Source organism: Gavia stellata, chromosome 17 (assembly GCF_030936135.1).
Source record: "Gavia stellata isolate bGavSte3 chromosome 17, bGavSte3.hap2, whole genome shotgun sequence".
Classification (NCBI taxonomy): domain Eukaryota; kingdom Metazoa; phylum Chordata; class Aves; order Gaviiformes; family Gaviidae; genus Gavia; species Gavia stellata.
This window is the reverse complement of record NC_082610.1, coordinates 9,575,240-9,598,111: the sequence shown is the minus strand read 5'-3', so window position 1 is coordinate 9,598,111 and position 22,872 is coordinate 9,575,240. Positions and strand designations below refer to the sequence as shown.

At 42.2% G+C, this 22,872-nt stretch overlaps 2 protein-coding genes across 2 annotated transcripts in view; one reads left to right on the top strand and one right to left on the bottom strand.

Moving 5' to 3' along the window:
• Nucleotides 1–17,937, bottom strand: part of QSER1 (glutamine and serine rich 1) — a 45,411-nt gene extending 27,474 nt beyond the window's left edge. The window contains exons 1-2 of the mRNA XM_059825730.1: nucleotides 17,807–17,937; nucleotides 548–660 (exon numbers count right to left, since the gene is read on the bottom strand). Of these exons, the coding sequence (XP_059681713.1) occupies nucleotides 548–660; nucleotides 17,807–17,922 (229 nt within the window). The 5' untranslated portion in view covers nucleotides 17,923–17,937. The remainder of the gene's footprint in view (nucleotides 1–547; nucleotides 661–17,806) is intronic.
• Nucleotides 17,938–19,533: 1,596 nt separating this feature from the next.
• CCDC73 (coiled-coil domain containing 73) overlaps nucleotides 19,534–22,872 on the top strand; it is a 107,444-nt gene continuing 104,105 nt past the window's right edge. The window contains 4 exon segments of the mRNA XM_059825979.1: nucleotides 19,534–19,635; nucleotides 19,849–19,911; nucleotides 19,913–19,990; nucleotides 19,993–20,022. Of these exon segments, the coding sequence (XP_059681962.1) occupies nucleotides 19,534–19,635; nucleotides 19,849–19,911; nucleotides 19,913–19,990; nucleotides 19,993–20,022 (273 nt within the window).

Sequence of the window (22,872 nt, the reverse complement as noted above, 5' to 3'; positions counted from 1 at the left end):
TGGAGACAGGATATCATCAGCATCGCAGACAGATCCTGATGCAGATGTACACAGCCTAACCTGCTACTACATTTAAAGCAAATTTTCACTTTCCCCCAGCACTATGTCTTAGTTTGCACATGTAAGTACCAGCAACAGCGTGTTCCAACTTGCATTAGTTTTGCTATTTGCTTCAGTCTAAAAGAATTGGCATGATTTCTGCAGCTGGCTTTGAGGCATACTTAACATTTGGTCCTTACGCATAGGCCAAATCCTGAAAAGCTGTATTTTAAAGAATAAATGTAGTTTCTTTAAAAACCAACAATTAAGTTATTGAGCATAACACCACCACCTCCCTTACGTTTTCCTTTCTACTTACATTTTGATAAAAGCTAACAATTAATTGTTAACTTTCTACTACAAAATCAGCTTTTCTCATACTACTTGCCACCACCTGCAGGACAAACTCCCTCCAACTATAAAATTCATCAACTTGAAACTAAATTACGTAACAGGTTGGTTTTCTCTTTAGCTATTTAAGCTGTAATCTCACGATATGGACAGTTACCAGTAGGATGGTGTGTAGTAGAGTATCCAGGAAGCTGATGAGAAGCTGTGTATGTCTGTCTGTGAAGAAGATCTGTTTCTGAATGTGATGAATGTCCTCCTCCATAGCTTAAGCTAAAGAAGAAATTAAACATTATTAACAAAAATATACAGCTATAGAAACAAAGTACAACTATGACACCCCAACCACAAGCCAAAAAGTTGCAGAAAGAAAACAGAACGCAAGTCTAAGGTCTGACAGATGTGGTTGTGCTAGGACAACACTGAAAATGTTAAGCAGTTAAGAAAAGTACTACAAAACCTAACAAGCCAAAGGGGAAAAAAACCCCTTGCAAAAATAAAAGTTGATTGCAGAAAAGTCTACAAAGGACAAGGTCAGAAAGACAGAGGTCTTCCTAGTTCAACTGTAAGAAACACTAGATGGACACTTTTTGTAATGATTTACTGATGTAAAATCTGCAAAGGAGATGATTAGAAATACATGCCCACTTTAACATTTCAATTTCTGATTCCATTAAAACTTTCAGGAACACATTTAATGCAAAGGCTGGAATGACTAGGAAGCTACAGGAGCAACAGTTTTTTTAAATATTTTGTTAATTTTGGTATGATTCTAACAAAATTGACAGTGAGAGCACTAGCAAGTGACAAATCTCAGTCTTCAGACCTCCTAGCATTAAATATAAGTTAATGATCCACAGTTTTTATTTAATATTTTGAAATGAGTCATCTAAATTAACATGATATTTTAATCAGGCTTAATGGAAGCAAACTGAAAATACAGTGTCTAGGCCCATGCAAAAGCAATAATGCAGAAAATAAAGAAATGCAATCTAAACATCAAGCACATTAGGAAGCTGCCAAAAGCACTAACGATTTCCAACTTAAAAGGCAGAAAAAGGAGGGGGATGCAAAACAAATCCCAAAGCTTTCAAGCTTCCACAGATTCAGCTCTGTACAGCACCTGTCAAATGGAAAAATTGAAAGCCAGCATGACCAAGTAACCATTTATCTTCTTCTCTTCTTGCCTTTTGGACGTTAAGTTTATAGGTAGCTGCTACTTAAAACAGTCTCACATGTGCACTGGAGTAAGTTCAAAATTCAATTGTAAACAGATGCCAAAAAACCCCAAACGGCAGAACCCACAGCCCTCCCTGCTGACTGCTGTAAAGGAGACTTCCTTTACCCTCTTTCATCCCCTGGGATGAGGGGGCAGTCACTCTGCATAAGGGAAAAATTGAACACTTGATGCCAGGAATCATGACATCATGGGAAACTTCTATAGAAGTCACTAAATAATAGAAAAATTGGATTTGCTTCATTTTCATGAAGACAACTAGAGGAGGCAGCGGAGATCTGATGAGCCTGTAAGAGCACTGTGACCTCCACACATTATGAACTAGCAAGAGCCCATCTGTAAGGGACAGAACATTTTAGACTTCTAGACTAACTTCCATGCCTGAAATGCACTAGCAGGGGATATATTTTCCATTTCAATTAAAATCCCTTGAAAAAACAAAGAACCCCAAACTGCTTTTCTCAGTTGTACTCACAGTCTAGCACTTGAACACCTTTCACAGCAATAATTACCTTTTAGAGAATAGCCAAACCTCAATTCAGAGTCAGCACATCAATGTGCTTATGTTGTAGACGATAGATCTTTGTCCAGTTCAACACTATGGATCAGCAACCGATTTCTATTATATGCTGACTGAAATCTAATGATTTGCATCATTGCTATGGACAATTGGCAGGCATGACTGCATGACACTGTAGGTTATGTTTTGATTTACAGCATTAAAAAAAATTTTAGTATTTCCAGATGAAAAAAATTACAATAGAGTTCTGCACATAAAACATTATGCATGTAATAAAGCCAATTTAAATGCAAAAATTTTTACAGGCCAAATTTTAAAGTTAAGGTGGTTTGGCTTTTTTGAACAAACTTGCATAGCTGGAAAAACCATAAAGCTTAGGACACATGATGTTTTCTTCAGATTTTTTAAAAATAAAAATATGCTACATAAGAAAATACATTTCTAAACTGAATCACAGTAGCGCATGCATTGTTAGCAAGAGTTATCGTCAACACAAATGCTGATCCTGTGAAAACTTTCCATGTGTAATAGGTTTTACCTAGTGTTACTTGCAAGTTTTCTTAAAGCATTTACCTACCTAAAAGTATGTGATGTTGTCTTTGTTTTCATATATGTTTAAAAGATAAACTATGAAGTCATACTACATGTATCACTCATACAACAGAACACCGTCCTTTTCCCATTTCGGGTATTTTCAGGCCGAGAGGCATGTTTGGCATTGTAGTGGTGTTCTAGGAAAGTGAGCCTACACTTCGCAGCAAACATCCTTCCAGATGAGGTGAGACTTGCAAAAACTGGTACAGATTACATCAAGTAATATTGCATCATTCCTCCTCTTACACTGTCACAGTAGAAGGTCATGAGCAAAAAGTAGATGAACTTTACTTCAAATTAACCACCTGAAAACCTGAGAAATTGGAAAATTAGTTTGCTGGGGTTTTTTTTAAATTTGAAATTTCTACTTATTCTGGTTGTTCGGTGAAGGCTGTGATTCATTTCCCCCTCTTCAATCCCTTGCAATAAACACCTTTTTGTAAAGGAAAGGTACAGTATATGCAAAGACTACAAGACAGCCTAACACACAAGCTTGTAGACATGAGGCAGAACGCTCTGAATGATAAAAGCAACTTGTAAAAGAAACTTAGACAAAGGCTTTGTAACACAGAGGATCCTGGAATTAACACTGTGATACAAAATAACATCTAGACTTAGTATCTCAAAAACCTTGTTAATTACCAGAATATCAAAATTCTAGTAATTATGGGCATCATAAGAATACTCAAAGTATACGATGACCTTTTTTTTTTTAAATACAAACTCCCAGGTCATAGTTAATGCAACCGCAACCTCAAAAATTAATCTGTCTTTCAATAAAAACATTGTATTTATTAGAACAGTTAATTGTTTATTGTATAATTACTAGTTGCTGGAATGTAGATTCTTATCTCTAAAAAACCTGCATATATGCCTTCAGTTTACATAGGCTTATCCTAAACACAAGCACAGAAATCTGAAAGAAGATTACTGCCTTAGGGCTTCTTTGTATAAAATTTAGCTTTTAAGCAGATGAACTTATACAGCATGTAATTTGCATATCAAAAATACATTAAGTGTGGCAAATAACATTATGGCTATCTAGTCCTTTGGTTTCTAAGTTTGTTAAAATTCCACATGAGTTCTCACTTGTACCGAAATGTCAGATTAGTTACTGAAGAAACACATTCACATTACTGAGTCATTGTTACTTGTTATCATTAGTTGCTATACAGTGTTCCAAAAACACTTCCCCCTTATCAGTGATACACCACAGTGATTTCTCACTTCCACTGGCATAGTTAACTGCGCAATGGGGTGATTACTGCTAGAAAGTAATACAAATTTGACATACAAATTTGGAAAATAGTTTCCCCTGAAATATTTTTCATTGAAAAGGTCCATTCAATTTTAATATAATACTTAAGTGTCCTTTTAGAGATGTCCTATAAAGAGCCATCATTATTTGTCATTGCTGTAATGATGCAATCAAAAAATCCTTACAACAATGACAGTGAAACAACTAAAATATTAATCTGTTTTTTTCAGCTACATCAGTTGGGCTAATAGACGATTACTACCTCTCCAGTAAAATCTCTGGAAGAAAATGTATAGTCTTTGCATTTAATTGTTACTCAACCTTGATTTACAACTCCTTTTTGTTAGCCCATATTAAGTCCTTCCTGAGTCAATTCTTCACGTATCTGTTTATATTGCTACCCTTATGATAATTTATTTCCACAGGATTCTTTGATCTAATAGTTTCATATGAATTCGGGTCTCCAACTGCAAAAGGTTATTAGGTTACATTGCCCTAGCCACCCTCCTTACCTGCCAACACCATTATCTGGTTTGCGCTTCACGTGAGTGATCGATGCATTTCTTAATTTCAAACTCAATGGAAGGATCACTTTTAGAAGAAAATAAAATTTAGTTGCTGGATGTACAAGTAAGTCTTTTTTTTTTAATTCTCTCATTTTCTTCAAATAACCTTGCTCTCCTAGGCATCCATACAGAATGAACACAGGAACAAAACCACTTGAAACAAGTATCTTAGTTTACTTAAAATTCAATACAAAAAGTATCACTACATGGAAAGAGGACATTTTCATCTTTCTTCTTTATTTTCTAGATCAATTTTCATTAGAGCTTAGCAATTTTTAAGATTTTTTTTTTTTTTTTACGTTTAGTAACAGCATATTATTCAAGCTCTAAGGAAACTTACAATGCTTACACGAAAAACAGACCAGGACCCTTAAGCAGCAAAGGATACTTCTGGGTGCAATACCTTGTTCTTTTGTTCTTAGGCACTTGTAACTTCTGCCCCTCATGGAAAGGAAAATTGCTAAAAACCAACATTAAATCACAGAGCATCTTCAAAGTACTCAAACGGTGCAGGCTGACCTCAAAGTGAAACCAGACACCTACAAGACAAGTAGTTGCACAGGGAACTCCTGACTGCAGGAGAACTAGAAAGGCCCCGTGCTCCCACTGCCCCGAGAGGGGAAGCCTCAGCACTCCAGCCTTGGGCTCCTGTGCAGGCTAACAAGTCTGAGACCCAAAACAAGAGGCAGCAACCCAGCACACACCATACAAGTGATCAGATTTGAGGTAGACAAGGGAAACCATTTGATTTCATCTTTGGGCAGCCCATTCTGCCTTACTGAAAACAAAAGGAGCTTCCTGACTCCTGGGGGAAGATGACTAGGCATACGGTCCACTTCCAATTAAAGGAGATTAAAAAAACAGTGATAGCCTCGTACTGACAAGGAAATACCTTAAAATTCACACTTTGCATTTCATCTGACTTGAGATATATGCAAAATAGGGGAAACATTACTCAAATTTCTCCCTCTACCCCAAAGCTCAGACACTTGGCAAAGGAGTCTCTCTTCAACCAGCTCCTTAGCTATGCCATAGCGAGTTCTAGTCAGAGGCCGAAAGCAAAGCCACTTAAGATCCAAACACCACGAAAATGACAAATGCATTTCTAAATATTAAAACCACTGTTCTAAATATAAGATATATAAACCGATATGCAGCTTACATCTTTGTCCACAATATTTGATTTTAAATGTGTAAAATACAGTTCCAGCTTCCATTATCTACTGGCAGATTCGTATTTAGAATTGTTTTAATATTAGATACAATATTTAATATTTTGCTTAAATATTTAGCTTTGTTAGTTTGCCTTTATTCACAGCATCCCGTGGAGACAGAATGGAAGAGTACTACTTGGAAACATTACTTGAATTTAATACAGATAAAGTGAAGGGTAAATGGCCTTTTAGTCAGCATGCGCTTCAGCTGCCCATTCTAACTGCAGTGGAGTTCACCACCATTTGCTACAGTCTGACTAGCATGTAATTCACCATCTAGGGTTCATCTATTTGCAGCTCAGAATAAAATCAAAATTTAAAAGCAAGGTTATAGGTAGATATATTTAATGCAAAAATGGGTTTGAGCTTGTATTTTAAAAAAGCAGTGACTCTAAGAAAGCAGAATCATAAAGGACAGCGCAATCTGCCTAGAAAGTTGCTACTTAAATGAGTTTAATACTGTTAATAACATCAAATCACTTCTGTCCAATGGACAGGCCAACGCACTTCTGGAAGTTTAAAAGCAAGCCCATACAGACAACAGAAAATGTTTCACAAATTACTTCTAATAGAAAACAAAGGAAAACAAACTCCTGTTCAGCCCAGAGACTCCTTTCAGTGCAAAATATTTACCTAGAAATGTACACAAGATGTGATTTTTCACCTCTATTTCCCAGCTGCAGACATACTGGAAAAAAAAGACAACACTACAAGAACAAAGTTGTTTCAAAGCATGCAAATGTTGGCAGGTTCAGGGAAAAATGGAAGCCAGCCTACTCCCTGCATCTAATTCCCCTGATCCTTTCATAAGATGATACAAGACAAGACAATCCTTAACATTTGAAGATTCAACTGACATTTGCACAAAGAGAAAGAATATTTAACAGTCTAGAACACTTATGGTATCCATGAGACAAAAGAAAAAATAATCTGTTACTTGAAAAATAAAGTCCACCACTGAGAAATTAGAAGAAAAGCATCTCTAAAGTTAATACATCTGAAAAGGTATGTAGAGCATTTCTTTGGAAACAGCATGCATCCTGAGCATTTGCCCGGCTTGTTTTTGACTTATCACATAAAGAATAAATAGATGTCAGTATTTTAAAGGATTATTATCTATCTAATAACATTATTCTTCGAGATAGAAGATGACTTTTAGAAAGATGAAAAATACAGACTCAGACTCCAGTACTATGGTATTTCAGTAAAACAAAGAAGAGTAGTATTTTATCGACATTCTCGACTGTCTGTTGGTTGTGTCACATTCTTCCCCTCTAATGTAATTACAGCCTACATATTCAATGTAGAATATATCAAATCACAACATACCAGAGGCAATCACCCTTCACTCTTTCATTAAAAGATGAAGTTACAACGTTAATTTCCCACTTCAATTCATATGCAGAGCCACCAAGAGCATGGCTGAGACCACCACCACGTGGACCAAAGACTGCCTGGAGGTGCTTGCGAGAGGAAACACTCATGACTTCCTTGCTTTCTAGGAGCTAAGGTAGGAGCTTCTAAGAAAGATTTTGAGGTAGAAAATTACATGCAGGGAACTGCCTGAATGAGCAAAAGTTCATGCTGTTCCTGGGATTCTTTACCTGAATACATGTCTTATCTGAAGAGAAAAAGATTTTATGGCAAAAAAGGTCCATCTCCCTTTTATGCCCATGTTAATGTGTCTGAACTCTTTATGCTTGACCCTTTTAAAAATAAAAAACCCAAAACTGCTTCAGGAAAGACAAAATAGTCTTACTGGTACTTCAATACCTGAGTGCAAGTGCTGGCTTGTCTGATTAAGTAACCTGTGGAGCTCTTAATAACAAAGACAATCATACTTCTGTTTTCAGAAAAATCAGTTAAACTACATCTTGAAAGTTATGTATGTGAAAACTAGTATTCACACAGTAATGAGCTATTTATAAACTCAAACTTCAGTTACTATGGAAGGACTGGACAAACTACCTCATGTTCTTTTTTTTTAAGGTATACAGTGTAAATTATCTTTTTGCTGAGGTTATCTATGATTGAAAGGCAGTACATTTAACAAAGTCTTTTTTTTTTTTTTTTTTGGCAAATATCGCTACCACTTCTCTTGGCTTTAACTAAAATTCTCAGTAGCCTAACCAAAGCAACCTTCTAAAAGAAATTCTGTGGCTTACAAAACTCAGATACACTACGAAAGACAAAAAAGGGTGAAGGTATTTTAAATTTAGAATTAAAATTCTAAATATGAACTACTTCAAATTCCTTTAAGGAGAAACTCCAAAGCTCCCAGAACGCTAGCAGGAACCCAGAAGCCGGGGGAGCATCCAGGGCTTTCAGGCTCCCCGCCACATGCCCAGGAGCAGGGCCTCAGGACTGGGGGTGACTGCCTGGCCGCGGCAGCCCCACACCACCGCAGTCCCTCCGGCTGTTACCCCATACGGCAAGTGGGGCTGGCAGCACCAAGGCCAGGTTTCCACTGGAAACCCCCTCTGTATCCTATCAGGATTTTTCAAGGAATTCATTAAAATCAATTACACAAAACATCCCACAGAAAAAAATGCCAACCATGTTTACATCTGAACTTTGCAAATAAAACTGTCCATAAAGTGCTGTACTTGTTAAGAAGCTCTTTACAGCTTACCCACTTGCCCCCCCCCTCCCCGGCGCCCCTTTTCTACTGTAATGGGGCTACAGCCTACCTAAACTATTCTATAATCATGCCAGGTTTTAGCTCCTGATACACTTTTTAAAGATTTCAAGGTCTGGAGAAGCGCTTTCAGTGTTCCTGCTCTGAATACTGAAACCTAACTGTGATATCCTCATTAACTCAGTATCGTCACCCCCCCCACATCTAAACAGACACTGATATGCCCATGTTCACCACCCAATTTATATTATAACGCAGTGTCAGAAATAATTTTAAGCCATTTGTTTGTCAATCAACGTTTTGGGGGTTCACACATCTTCCCTGACAGCTTGCACTCTACTGTTCCCTGCAGAAAAACAAGTACCCATTATGGTCTGTGTAGCTTACACCATGGAAAGAACAGCAATCTTCTTTTCTCACCTTCTGAGGCACTGGATTATTTTGTCACTACATTTATTTATCCTCTTCTTTTACCTTTTCTCTATGAAAGAATGTTCTCTTTACCAGCATGGAGATAATAGCTGTGATTTTTTTTTTTTAATCAGTAATACTTCTCTCCTGCTGAGCTTTACTCACAATTTCAAAGATTTTTGTAACAGACAGTAATGGAAATCTAGCACTTTTTCTCTAATCTGTGATGCTATTCTGTTGTCAAAAGCATACTTGGAGATACTAGAAAATCTTCTCAAGATCATCACAGCATTAATGGTTGAGCACACAGCATAATCCTCTATTATGGTTGGCCGAGATATGCACAAAAACATTTCATTACTTCTAATAATAAAATTTTATTTCAAAATATAAAAATCAGCAGAGCATTATCTCAAGATGCAGCTTAGCCACATCACTGCCTTATTAAAAATACAATTCATTTCAGCTATCAAAATGTTTCTCAACCCTTATCCTCCCACAGTTATTACCGTGCCATATTTTGTGGCAAGCTTGAGTATTACCTTTGGGATACTATAGGAATGCTTGATATCCCATTTCTTAATAAGCCCTTTATTTTCCAATTATACCAAAAAGACGATGCTCAAGTTGAGATATTCATCAAAAAAGAGGTAAAAGGTGCAAACACATATGTCCCGTCGACTGACAGAGCCATCTTAGGCAACATCTCTTTTCATTACCAAATCTCCAAGCACTTTACAGTTCCATAACCCATGAAATACCTTCTCCTTTAATCTAGGGAAAATAAGGCACAAACACTAACCCACTCATATTTACAGCCCTCACAACCGAGTTTCAAACACTCGGCCCTGAAATAAGGAAGGTTTCAGGAAGTTAAAATTTCTAAGAGCTCAGTACGCAACATACTGAACCACTGTGAAGATCTGCGGCTGTGAGCCACGAAGCCACTGAACTTGCACAGAATTGAGGCATCTACTCACTGCCTACATCTGAGACCACAAACCTTAGTATCCTTGGTCATCCGCACAGCCTACAATTCAAGGCCATTAAATATTCTGTAAGTCTTCCAGCATGCCTACAAGTCCAGTACAGTGTTTTCCCCATCCCACAACACACTACAAGGGCTAAGTAGCTCATATGAGCTCCTTTAGATTCAATAAAGAGGCATCCCTATGACTAACACCATTTCTATCCCAATTTAGGAGGTGTACCCAAGAAAGATCTAACAAATGAACAACACACAGTTCATCGTAAAATGCAGCAGCAAAAGTCCCTTACATTAAAGGAAACATCACGGGGTGTTACTACCTACTTTTATAAGGAAAAGTAGCCTAGTCCTTGAATTTGGCTCTTACACCTCTTCATCAGTGCTCTCTTCATCCTAAAATAGATTTAAATTTACATTCCTAACCTTGAAAAGAGCTTAGAAACGTGGCTACCACATTATCACCAGTTACTATTTAGCTGAAAATACCATACGAACCCAGTTGCTTGTGAATGCTTCAACTAGAAATCGGGCACTGTTCAAAACTGTAGAAAAATAGTTACAGCTACACGGCATTTATTTTGAGATGGGAAAAACTTTACTATATAAAACAAATTCCTTAAATATGCCCCAGGTATTGATTTCAGATTTCCTGACGTTCAGGCAGATGTCTAAACAAAACCAAGTATTAATAGCGATCAAAACGGTACACACACACACAAAATTCCTTTAATTGGTGAAAAACCTGTATTCCCTTTTAAAGAGAATAACAAATGGGAATTTTTTGGAGCGGAAAAGAAGAAAATCACAGCTCTTTTCAGTGACACTGAGCATCAGTAACCTCCAGGTCACCAGTTCCAGCAACAACTGAAGGTAGTTAACAACTGGCTGCTGTTGAGAGTCTTAAGGAGTTAGTTTTCTAGGATCACTCTTTGTATAGCAAATGAGCAAACGTTCACAATCAAGAAAAACCTATTAGAAATCCCATCCTTGGCAGACTCAGTAGAGAATAATGAAACAGGAGGAACATAGGAATTGAAGGATTATTCACTGTCTAGCACTGGAATTTTTGACACTAGAAGAGAGAGAGAGTAAACAGGATGTGGTGTGAAACACCAACTTGCCTTATTTCTGAAAGGGATTTCCTGGTCAGAAAAAAGTGCAACATGGAACGTGCAGCACACGCTGGTACATTCAGTATCGCCACAAAACACCGGCCCGATTGCACGCACACCATGCAGGCACAGTGGCCATTTGTCTGGCATGTTCTGGATGTCCAAAAGCTTTCAGAACAAGTTGCCAGACATATGGAAATGCCAGACGAAGGGCTGGAGCCCTCAAACTCTTCTCACACAACACTGCCAGGTGAAAAAGACAGCTATCTCCAAAGAAATCTAGATGTATGACAGCCTCAAGTATAATTCATATAGAGTTATTAAGGAATAAATGTTCCTTAGTATCCTCCTATGTAAATACTATTACTCTAAGATAAGGATGCCTAAGGGTGCCTTCTTCCTGCTGAGTGTAATTGGTTACACTCATACAAGTCCTAAGCAAGCAACAGAGGTAGAAGGGAAGATAAAAAACAAGAGAAGCAATACGGGCAAATAAAAGCTTGTCTAAACATATGCAGGTTCTTGCTGAATTGTTTTGGAATAAGAAACTTCAAGCATGCAGGGATTCAGGATTAAAAGCTCCTTGCCCCTATTTATTGTAACCCGTGGTCAGAGAAGTTCTGAGGATGCTCTAAGTGTCCATTCATCCCCAACAGTCTGTTCAGAGTAATAAAACAAGGAAGTAACGTAAGAAGAGGTGACAGAGAACAGCAGAAGTAGACCCAAAAACTCTGAAATCTGCCCAGTGAGATAAGTAAATCTAGTACTAAATAACTAAGAGCTCCGTCCTCTCTAAGCACATTATTTCTCTTTACCTAAAAATTCTAAGAATTTTCCTTTCTCTGTCACTTGCATGGTATAGCAAGAAATGCCATGCTGGAAAGGCTGAACTCTGCATGCTGCTCAAAGTTATTTTTGTCACACTTAAGGCTGCTAAGGAAGGTTTGAAGTGAGACTATTAATATGCTGCCTTTTAACTGGTTTTTGTTTTGGCTGGGGTTTTTTTGTTTGTTTGTTTGGTTGGTTTTTTATGTATGGAATAGGCACTCATCAAAATAACTTTTTGACATGCAAATTTGTGAATGCTTTGACAAAATACAAGAAACAAAAAAATCCAAGGAAAATACACCCAGTCTATAATAGCTCTAGTATTGTTTAGAATTAATATAATCCAGTCATAGATGCTTTTTTCCTGATGGTAACAAAGATTTTTCTAAAAACAACCTCCTTCCTATGACAGCATCATGCCAGAATCAACAGCATCTCCAAAAAAAATAAAAGGTGGGCATAAGTACACAAGAAACAAAGGGAAAAGGTCCTTCTCTGGCAGTATAAACTAAAGCCTACAATTACAGTTAACAGGATGAAAGGTAAAATACATATGTGGGACTGAAAGACTTTTTGCATAGGTGGAAGAATACAAAACCCCTTTCCTTCAGAACAACATATTCGGTAACCTGTGTTGAAGTTGTTGGCTCCATGGGAAAGGGCTCGCATCTGAAGTATCATTCTAGGTGATCTCAAGAGAGGTCAAGCACTCAACTAACATGACACAAATGTTCCTGGTAGGGAAGCAGGTAGTGTAACTTGGGTGGGACGCTCATTGAAGACCGTGACATGGCAAGGCTGAGCCCAGCTGAAAAGCTGGCCAGGACCACAGGGCAGAGTCCCCACCGAGGCCGCGCTGCTCACTCCTTACAGCTCTGCTCCCTGCTCATCCCCTGGTGCCACCTCTGGATTCCTGTCTGACAGCACGGGCACATCAGCGCAGCTTTCCAACTCAAGAGAAAGCTGTTCACCTTCTCGGTCAGGATAGTTTTCTCATGGATTAACCAATTAGACCAGCTCCCTGTGCAGTTGCACAAACGGCAGAGCCAATGCAAGGGAGGAGGAAGGGAGGCCCTTTCAGCAGCAGTAAGCCTGAGCAGTGAGTTCAGCCATCTCATGTAACTGCACCCTCAGACTAAGTTTCAACTCGTTCCTTCTGCACACTGTTCTATGTCACCATTTCTCACTGCAGCCAAGTGACATCAAAAGCTTAAAATGTTTCATGTAAAGTTGTTGTTAATCTTAGACAGGTAAGCAGCATGTCATTCCAAACAAGCCTATCTGGCTTAGCCTGAAACTTTAGGAAAGATTTTACAAGATGACCGTACATCTGCATCTGTGAAAAGCTATGGGACATACAGCAAGAATGTATGAATGTGTTCAGCCTCTCTGTTCAGTCAATCTTTGACCTTGCCACAGCTGTTATTTCAGTGCGTACTGAATGCAGGTTAAAACAAGAAAGTAAAAGAAAAAAAAAAGACCACCGACAAAAGCTAGCAAGTCCCTGTAAGGTATCTCTGCTACACCATGGACTACCTGAGTTTTATTTTGTACGTATGAATGTTCTAGATATAAACTATGACAGACAGTTTGGTAAGATTTTAAAGTGACCTACCTTTTTATATGTTTATAAAGTTTATTTAATCCTTCTGTGCCTTTTCTTTTAATAGCAAATGTTCTAAATATATTCACAGTTTACGAGCTTTACCTTTCAACATTTGAAATACTACGCCATAGGGAACTTTTTGTAGGAAATGTATTTAACAACAAGCATTGGTTTTACCTCTCAGACCAATCTCCTTTGATGAAAGAAAATACTCTATGCTTTTCTAAAACACACTATCTGAGCTTTTAGTTTCTATAACTATGCAAAAATCCATTAGAATTTAAAATTGAGCTGTAACTAAATCACAATAATCGCACAGTTTTTACAATAAACATTAGTTTGACAGCTATGGAAAAATACAAGTTAAAAAAATCATCATAACTGTTTATCATAAAAGTTTAAGTCTCCCACTTACATAACTTTTCATATGAACTATCACCGTAACTAACTCATTACCTTAGATTACCTGCTATAAATACAGGCCGCTCTAACTAAATGTCAGTGTTATCTATTGTAAAGACCATCTTGAATTAAATGATATAAAACCCCATATATTTGGGTAGGGTAGAGACGAACAAAGACTACCAGGCATGAAGAAACATCAGAGACCACAGCAGTCCCCATAATACTTAAAACAACAAAATAACGGTGACTGACATTCAGTCACATATAGCAGAAGATTTGAGTCTTGGAGCTGTGGTAAAAACCAAACAAGAACAGTGAAATACCTCCACTAGTAAAAATCCTTCTCTGTATGAAGCCCTAGAAGTACCCCCAAGTCAGACATATACTCAACCAGAAACCTCATCTGTTACCACCTATCCCCATTTCTCTTTCCAAGCAATTACGACAGTTTCTCAAACTATTACACGTTCACCCGTCTTCTGAAGACCATGTTTTTCTCCAGCAAGTAACAAGTAAGCACGACATACGTATTTACTATTCAATACGGGACTAGCTTTAGGCTATGCCACAAACAGAGAGGGTTTCAGCACAGAAGTAAGGTTTTCTAACAGCTACAGAAAAAGGTCAAAAGTGGCAGTGTGCCCATACAACCATCAGAAATTCCTTCAAGATGCTGACAGCCTATGTAAGGGGGGGTGGGGGAAGGGGAACGCAGAGGACAGGAGCACCTCTTTTGCCCTCTGCTACAGGGCTGCTGTGGCTGCACTGTCCAAGTACACTCTTCAGTGGGAGCGATCTCTGTTCAGTTAACACAGCGATTCAAGTGATTTCCATGAGCTCCTGTCCCCGTTTCACTATCTTCTCCTATTCCATGGGAAAAGTTATGTCACAGCAGGCATGGTAGCAATGTCCTTATAATCCTTCACCACGCACTTCCTTTCAGTTGATAGGAACAGTGCCATTGCACAGACAAAACAGTGCCTGCAAGAAATAAGGAGCAGGATAAAAACCAGATGGCTGAAGTTAAGCGCAGGAAGACAGGAGCAACGCTTGTAGGGAGGAGAAATAATTTTGATGAGCTGAGACTGTGAACATGGCTCTCCACAAAAAAGGAACATAGCTTGCCACGACACAGCCTGCAACAACATAAATATGAAATGAAATTTGAATGAAATATTGTTATCCATATCACCTAAAGGCTGAATTCTTTTCAACCAAGTACCAGGTGAACATGACACACTTTTTCTAATTTAACATCAGGCTAATGCAGCTTCAGATGTTTAGATGACTACCTGTCAACCACAATCAAAACCACCATTTTGAAAAGTGTTAAGTGATCTGTAAAACAAGACAATTTGCTTCCAGGCTGGTACGAGCCTTGGCAGTGATAGGCATGACTCCTACATCTCAATTCCCCAGCAACTGGCTCTGTCCATACAAAGACAAATGCTATCGAGGATGGAGGAACGGAAACACCCATGCAAGCCCAGACTGTGTTTAACATTGTGTCCAACATGGTTCAAATCTTTAAATCTTGCTGAAGACAGGGTATTTTATTTCTTACTAAAATGACATGAACTCTAAGAACCCAGTACAGGATAATTTCAAGCACAAAATATGATGCATAATATTTTCCTTGCCCTTGCTATGGTTAAAAAAAAACCAGTTAAAATGTTTCAGTCAACACATTTAAAATGCATCATTCGTCACCGTCCACAAAGCCTCTAGATGAAATTTTTAAGAACTGAAAGCAAGGTCTTCTTGACATGGATTCCCGAAGTACAGCATAAATATTGTCATATCAAGAATGGATTCAATAATGCTAATTTGATTTTTTTTTTATTAACAGTTTGATTGGTAAAGGTAGCAGGCATTGATCCAATGAGCTTCTGCATGGTACTTGTCTTAGGACTGTTCTCCATGCCATTTCAATTAAGGAATTCCCAAAATATACAATTAATATTGCATTAATACAGCAGCTATTAAAAAGATTAAAGGGGATTTTTTTGAATATCGAAAATAATCATCAAGCAGTTGTGTTTCTTCTAAGATCCCAGAGGGATTCACTCTTGCTCCTGCATTACATATTCTTAAACGACCTGGAAAATCCAAACCTTCCTCATGGAATAGATGGCATGATCCTCAACAGATGATGAGAAATGGCAAAAGCAATATAGAAAGGACATGTCACTGACTTCCACTGAAACCAACATAGCAACATGACCAAAAGTAGTGCAACAATTAGGAAGAAAGATTAGAAAGAATGGTAGAAGACCTTACTTTGCCATGTAGGCAACTCTACAGAGAACCTGGCTAACCATAGCTTCGTGGGGCAAGGTTTTGGCCAAAAAAACTAATCATCCTTGCAATTCTCTGTGAAATAAGGAATCTAGAGCCTCACACCACAGGGAGGTCCTATTATCTTCTTACTTAACATTGACTGAATCGCTTCTAAAATGCAATGTCCACAATTCAGGAACGGTGACAAATAAATTGGAGGGGATCCAGGAGAAAACTGAGAGAAAAACTGAAAAGAAAAAAGAAAAGAAAAGAATGCCTGATAACAAATTTCAGAAGATTATTTTTCTTAATAAAAAGAACATAAAGCAAGAAATGAATCAAAATTCCTAAGAATTCATACTCAGGAAAACGAGTTATTACGGGACTTTCAGTGTCAATGAGGCTATTGCAAGATTCTGGCTAGAAACTGAAGGCAGACCTCTTCAGATCAGAAACAAGAAATAAAATACAAATCAGCCACCTGTATACTTTACCAAGAATTGTGCTGAATTTTGCTTCATTGGAAATTTTTACCTGCACCTTCTAAAATGTAAGCTCTAGTTTCAAACACAGGCTGGAAAAAAAAAAAAAAAAAGAAGTCCTATGGCCTGCATTATGAAGAGGTCAGAGTAGATGTTTGCAACAGTCCTTCTGCCTTGATAATCTATTAATCTTATCAGACAGATCAGAATACACACCTGATCACTTTCAGGACGGAATGCAAAATCATCTATAGCTGCATCTATTTTGACGGTGTATTTTCAGCCTGAGACTACCTTCTACCTTCAAACGTCATCGAGATTAGAACTGCGGATATATCAAACTAGAGACATAAAAGGCGGGCGATAACAAAAATCTCATCACCTAGAAAATACTCATTTTAGTTGGCAGTTATACAATAAAAAAGCAATCCGAAGCCAGCAAGATATCCTGTATTTTTTCCGCACTTCCCGGAACTTTACAGAACTCTCCGTGGGACTGAATCGCTCCAGACAAGTTTTAGCAGCGAGGAGGCTCCGCACGCCCGAGAGCAGCGCTTTAGAGGAAAGAGGTTAACCAGCCGCAGCAGTGCGGAAAACGACGGAGAAATAAAGGGCGAAGAGGGATGCTAGCGCGGCGCTGGCCGGCCCGGCGGCTGCCGTCTGCCGGCGCGGGCTGAGGTCGCCCGGTGCCCCAGCGTGCCACGGCCCCGCCGCCCGCCAGCATTGTTCCGGCGAGCAGCGCCGGTGCCTGCGGCCCCGCGCACGCGGAGCGCTCCCGCCGCCGCCCCCGAGCCCCGCTTCCCTCCCGGAGCCGGGCAGGGACGCGTGAACTCTTGAACCCGCGCCGCAGCCCAACGCGAGCCTCCGGGGCGGAGAGCAGCAGCAGCGGCGCGCCCTGCGCGGGAAGACCGCCCGTCCCGCCGCCGCCGAGGCCCGCCGGCGCCCGGGGACGGCGGGGAGCTCGCTCCGGCCGCCCCCCCCCCCCCCCCGCCCGCCCGGCTCTGCGGCCGTGCCCCCAGACGCGGAGGCCCGGCGGGACGCGGCCCGTCCGCCCGCTCCCCCCACCCCGCGGCCCGCCCGGCCTCCTCCTCCGCCGCTCCGCGCCGCTGGGCCCCGCTCGCCCCCGGCCGCGCCGCGGGGACGCCCCGCGCCGCCTCGCCTTACCCCGCTGGAGGGGGCCACTCGCCCGCCTCCCCCCCCGCCCCCGGGGCGCCCGCGGGCCAGGCCCCGGCCAAGACCCCGGCCTTTCCTGCCGCAGCCCCCCGGCGGACCCTCCTCACCTGGGCTTGAGGCTGCCGGCGCCCCGCTCGTAGGCCCAGGAGGCGGCGGGCTGCGCGGCGGCCGGGGCCAGGGGGTCGGCGAAGCTGGGGGTCGTCGGGTAGTTCCTGTCCATCATCGGGGCAGGGCGCGGGGCCGGGGCGGCGGGGGCTCCGCTGGGGCCCTGCGCGCAGGGCGGCGGCGGCGGGGACCGAGCGGGGCGGGTGGGAGCGGCCCCCCCCCTGCCTCATGCGGGGCGGGCAGCGCCGCGGCCCCCTCCCCGGCGCGGGCCAGGCCGCCGCGTCCCGGCCCCCCTGCCCTGCCCTGCCTCCGCTCCCCTCCCCTCCCCTCCCGCTCAGCAGCGGGCGGCGGCTGCGGGCGGCCGGCTGAGGGGAGCTGCGCACGGCGGCGGGGGCTGCGCGGCGGCCAGGCGGAGACCCATGTCGGGCTGCTCTTTCCCAGGATGCACCTCCCCCGCCAGCGCGCACTGGGGCTCACGGGCTCCGGCTCCGTGGCCGGGGGGCAGGGAGGCCGCGGCGGAGCGGGGCGCCGCCGGAGCGGCCGCCAGCAGCGACGGCGGGGGGAGGAGGAGGTCTGTGACTGGGGAACGGGCGGCCGCGGCCTGACGGGGAAGCGCGGCGGCGGCTAGAGGGGAGCGTGGCGGGGGGCGGTAGCCGCCACCGGGGCGGGGTGGGGGGGCTGAAGGCGGGGACGGCCGGGCCGGGCGGTGAGGCGGGGTGGTGGTGGGGGAAGAGGCCGGTTTCTCGGCGGGGCCGCGTCAAGTGAAGCGCTGGCGCTTTGTTGGAGGGGCCGGGGCGGGGCCATCTTGTTCCCGCTGAGGGGAAGCGGCGTCAGCGGCGGGCAGCGCCGCGGACCGCGGCCTCCGGGACGGCCGCCACCGACAAGATGGAGGCCGACAGCCGCCCTGCCCTGGCTGCCGCCCCGAGGCGGCGGGCCGCCTCACGGGGAGCGCATTGTAAAGCAATTTGTAGGGCGGCTCTCCCGCCCTGCCCCGCCGCGGGGGGGGGGGGGGGGGGAGGCGTCCGGGCGGGCGGGAGCGCCGTCACCGAACGGTGACGGCGCTCCCGCCCGCCCGGACGCCTCCCCCCCTCCTCCCCGCGGCGGGGCGCGCCGACCCGCCGCCCTCCTCACAGAAAAATTGAACGGGGAGTGAGATGTAAAATAGAAAAAAACCGGTGCTGGACACAGGAATTCAGTGGGGCCGGGGGTCCGCGGGAGAAGCTCATCGCCGCGTTTCCCTCAGGGCAGCCCAGAGCCCTCGGTCCGCCGCTTCAAGCTCCTGCGTGCCGGTGCTCGGCAGGTTAGGTCGGTCATCGCTCTGAGGATGCTTTACAGAAGTTAAATAATATAAAAGCACAGCCCTTTAGCTATTTTTTTCCTCTTCACAAGCTGAAAGCCTCTACTATATACAGATGTATCAGAGCCTTCCATAAGACTTAGCCATTCTCCATCGAGAAGTCATTGCAGGCCTGCAGTATGAGTAGGCTAAAAGTCAAACAGCGAGAGGAACGGACAGAAAGAGTGTTTAAGTACTTAGAGCAATCGAAGCCACCTGGTGCACAGACAGTAAATTCCTACGTCTTTGGTTGCCTGTTTGTTAAAACAAAGTATTGGGGGAAATGGGCACCAGCTGTGCAGAACAGGGTAGGAGCAAAGGGGACACTGTGTGGGGCGGAGTGGGTGAGCTGTGGTGTCTTGCTTTCCCTGCAGGTTGAAGTGAGCGGGAGGAATGTGCCTAAGAGGTAAAGTTGAGGAATATGCACTTGAAAGAGAGAGGGCGACTGCACCTGAAGGCATTGCTCAGAAGAGGAAGGTGTATGCTAATGAGTAAGTCTTTTGAAGATTCAGTTTATAGTACTCCGGGCAATATCAAACCACAGAGTGAAATGAATTTTGTGGTGAAATGCAGAGTTTAGAAACTTGACTACAGCCAATCAGACGCTAAAAAAAAAGAAAAAGTGCAGTGGTCAATATTAAATGAGAAAGCAGGGAAGGTAAGAGACTTTAGGAGGAAAAGCTGAGGTTCTGCTTTTCTCGTGTCTAGCTTCAAGAAGCAGCAAAGTCAACTATAGCGAGAAAGGAAGCCTTGGACCGGGAGGGAAGCGTTAAGTGTGAAAGTCATCAACACCGACTAGACTGAGCGAAGTCACCCAGAGGCCAGGGCAGAGGGAGGAGAGAGAAGAAGAAAAGAAGCGTACCAAAGCCAGAAACCAGCAGAGTGAGTTTTCCTTATGTTTGCATAAGTTAGCACCTGTATTGCTTGCAGCTGGAGGAGAGTATGTGGGGGGTGGGAGACCTTCTTTCCCTGGGAAACTCGAGGGTTACCGTTTTACATATGAACGAGGTCTGATGACAGAAAATGACTCCAGTTTTATGCTAATGATGAAGCACTTAGCTGCTGATACTATTGAAAGTAGCATTTCCAGCAGGGAAGGACCTACAGTTTTTTATTTCCCTGCAGGATCTCCGCTAATCTCCATTATAATATTACACTTACAGTGCATTGTTTCCCTCAAGTGGGTCTGAGGGAAGGGCGATACGTGGACCTACGTGATACAAAATGTCTTTTCCACCTAGCTATAGTGTTTGGTTATCTAGAGCGAGCTAGTAGGTGAGGAGCTACCTTAGAGGGTTCTTTCCACAAATTTGGAATGACACATAAATAAATTGTAAAACTGCTGGTGTTTTGTCTGATTTTTCTCTAGTAATGGCAACAAGAACTTTAAAGAGTACCGTAACGCTGTGAATTTTCATTACAGGTTATTTCCCTAAAGAGAAGGGGAGTGTGTGTTCATAGGTAAACAACATCAACATAACCCAATACAGCCAGTCACCACAGCCAGCCCTTTTCCAGGAAAACTAATGCATATTTCAGTTTACGTGACGCAGTATCTTCTTAACTTATCTGTACAAAGTTTGCACAAAAGGGGTCTGTTCTTTGTATGCTAACTAAATTGTTTAAGTCTTTGGTATCAATTGTTAGATACATGGCTGTAAAATCATGGTATGTGAGAAATCACAAACAACAAGCACCCGTCCAGATACACAGGCAGGGAAACAGATACACAATTAGTTTAGACAACTAAACGAACTAATTGTCAATATACCACAGACACAGTGTTTCCCTGAACATTGTTGGAGTAGATCCTCTTTCTTGTAATCAAATAGCGAAGCTGAGTGAAACAGAAGTTGTGACAGCTGTTGTTAAGTTTAATTTCTTTTACATGGTTTTAATAGAGGTGGAGTAGACTGAAGACTTCATTGCTAATGTCCATAACCACCAGATAAAGTCAGTTTATCCAGTAGTTTGCTTTTCCTGTGTACGAGAGAAATCTATTTGTCCTGAGACGAGCGGGTGAGACTTCTGCAGTTTTCTCATTAAGCTGATCCCTGCTGCTTGTTGCCATCCTCTGTCTCAGAAAGCTACCCTGAAGTTTGTGCATCTTATCTTTTTGTAACCAAAAGATATTTTGTAACACTGTTCTCTAAGGTAACAAAGAATCTGTTTGGAGTTAAGTGCTTTTACAGTATACTGGTATCCAGGAGACTTGTAACCAGCTTTTCCGAAAGATCTGTCAGCGATAGAAAAAATCCTTTGATAGATCCTGTTAATTACATATGTTGTTTTAATATGTAGATTAAAGTGTACATATTAAGATGTGTGTTTAGAAGACATATTAGACATGTTCATGATTCTGAATATTGAAAACATTTTGATTCTTGTGTTAGTAAGGAATGCTTTTGTTTCAAATGCAGCAATTAACTTGTCTTTTGGGAACTGAGCTTTGGTGGCTTTAACACCTTCCGAACTGTAGTTCATAACTGAGTGCCTATAGCTAGTAACGGCATTGTACGTGCTTATCTCTCAAGTCAAGAATTTAATGAAATTAATATATTTTGCTGAAAAGTAAGATAATAAAATTTTTCACTGTTGAATTACAGCACTGTAACACAATCTGTGCAGCATACCAGCCTGGGGCAGTACTGAATTTTTGTTCCTCATTTCTTTCCCTAAATGAACAGTCTCCACTTGGAAAAATAACAAATCCTTTACAGAGTCAAAAATGCCATGCGATGGTTAGGAGACAGATTTAAGTACTTAAGGTAACGCTTTAATGGGAATCGGCTGCCTAAGGAGTGGTCTTCAAAGCTGCAGCGTGTGCTGCTGCCTCCAGGTGTGGTGTGGCAGCAGGGCTGGGCTGCCTCAGCTGCTTGCTGACCCCCAAAGGAGAAGGAAGGCCTCACTCTCCCTTCCTCCTTCCCTGCTCCACCCTCCTGCTCCTAGCGATGTGCTCTGCTCACAAGGTGAGCAGTAAATTCACTCCACTGGCAAAAGAACGTTAACTTTTTTGCCAGAGGTAATTTTTCTGTAACTTCGCTGAGCTGAGTCAGCTTGCTTCGCATCAAATGAGTGCTGGCTTAGGGCAAGCAGTGGTAGTGTGCAGCTAGAAACAGCTGGGAAGGAGATGACAGGAAAGAGCGAGGAACTTTTACTTTTGATGGTGAGATGTTGACTTGGCTCGTGGTATATTCCGTATAGAAATCTCTAGAGTCTAGGAGTGCTTGAGGATATACCTCTGTGGACAGTAACAGGCTTCTCTGCCTGTATGCCAGTTCAGCCAGAATCGAGGCGGCTCTGTTGCAGAACTGTGTTAGCTAATATACTCTGCCCCTTAGGGAAACTTTCCTATTTGTTTCTTTCTATTTAAATAATTTAATGTTACACAATGCTGAACGGCAATATTGCTTTTTGATGTCTAGTTTTATGTTTAAAGTGACCATATGCCAAATTAAATGCAGGATCAAGCTAATGGGTAGTAGCTAGTTTTCTGTGATTTGATCGTAATTAAAACCACTATATCAATCACGAATCCAGGGCCAGAATAATGCTCCAATTCACACTTGGCGTTGATCTATTTATTTGTACCAGATTTATTTATTTAGTAACTACTTTGTTGCTTTGTGTGCTATTATTATTACCCATGTTAACAGAAAAATGTCAGCCAGTGTTGGAGTTGAGTGTGACTGAGTATTTTGAATATTGTGTAGGTACAAGACTGGCCAGGCA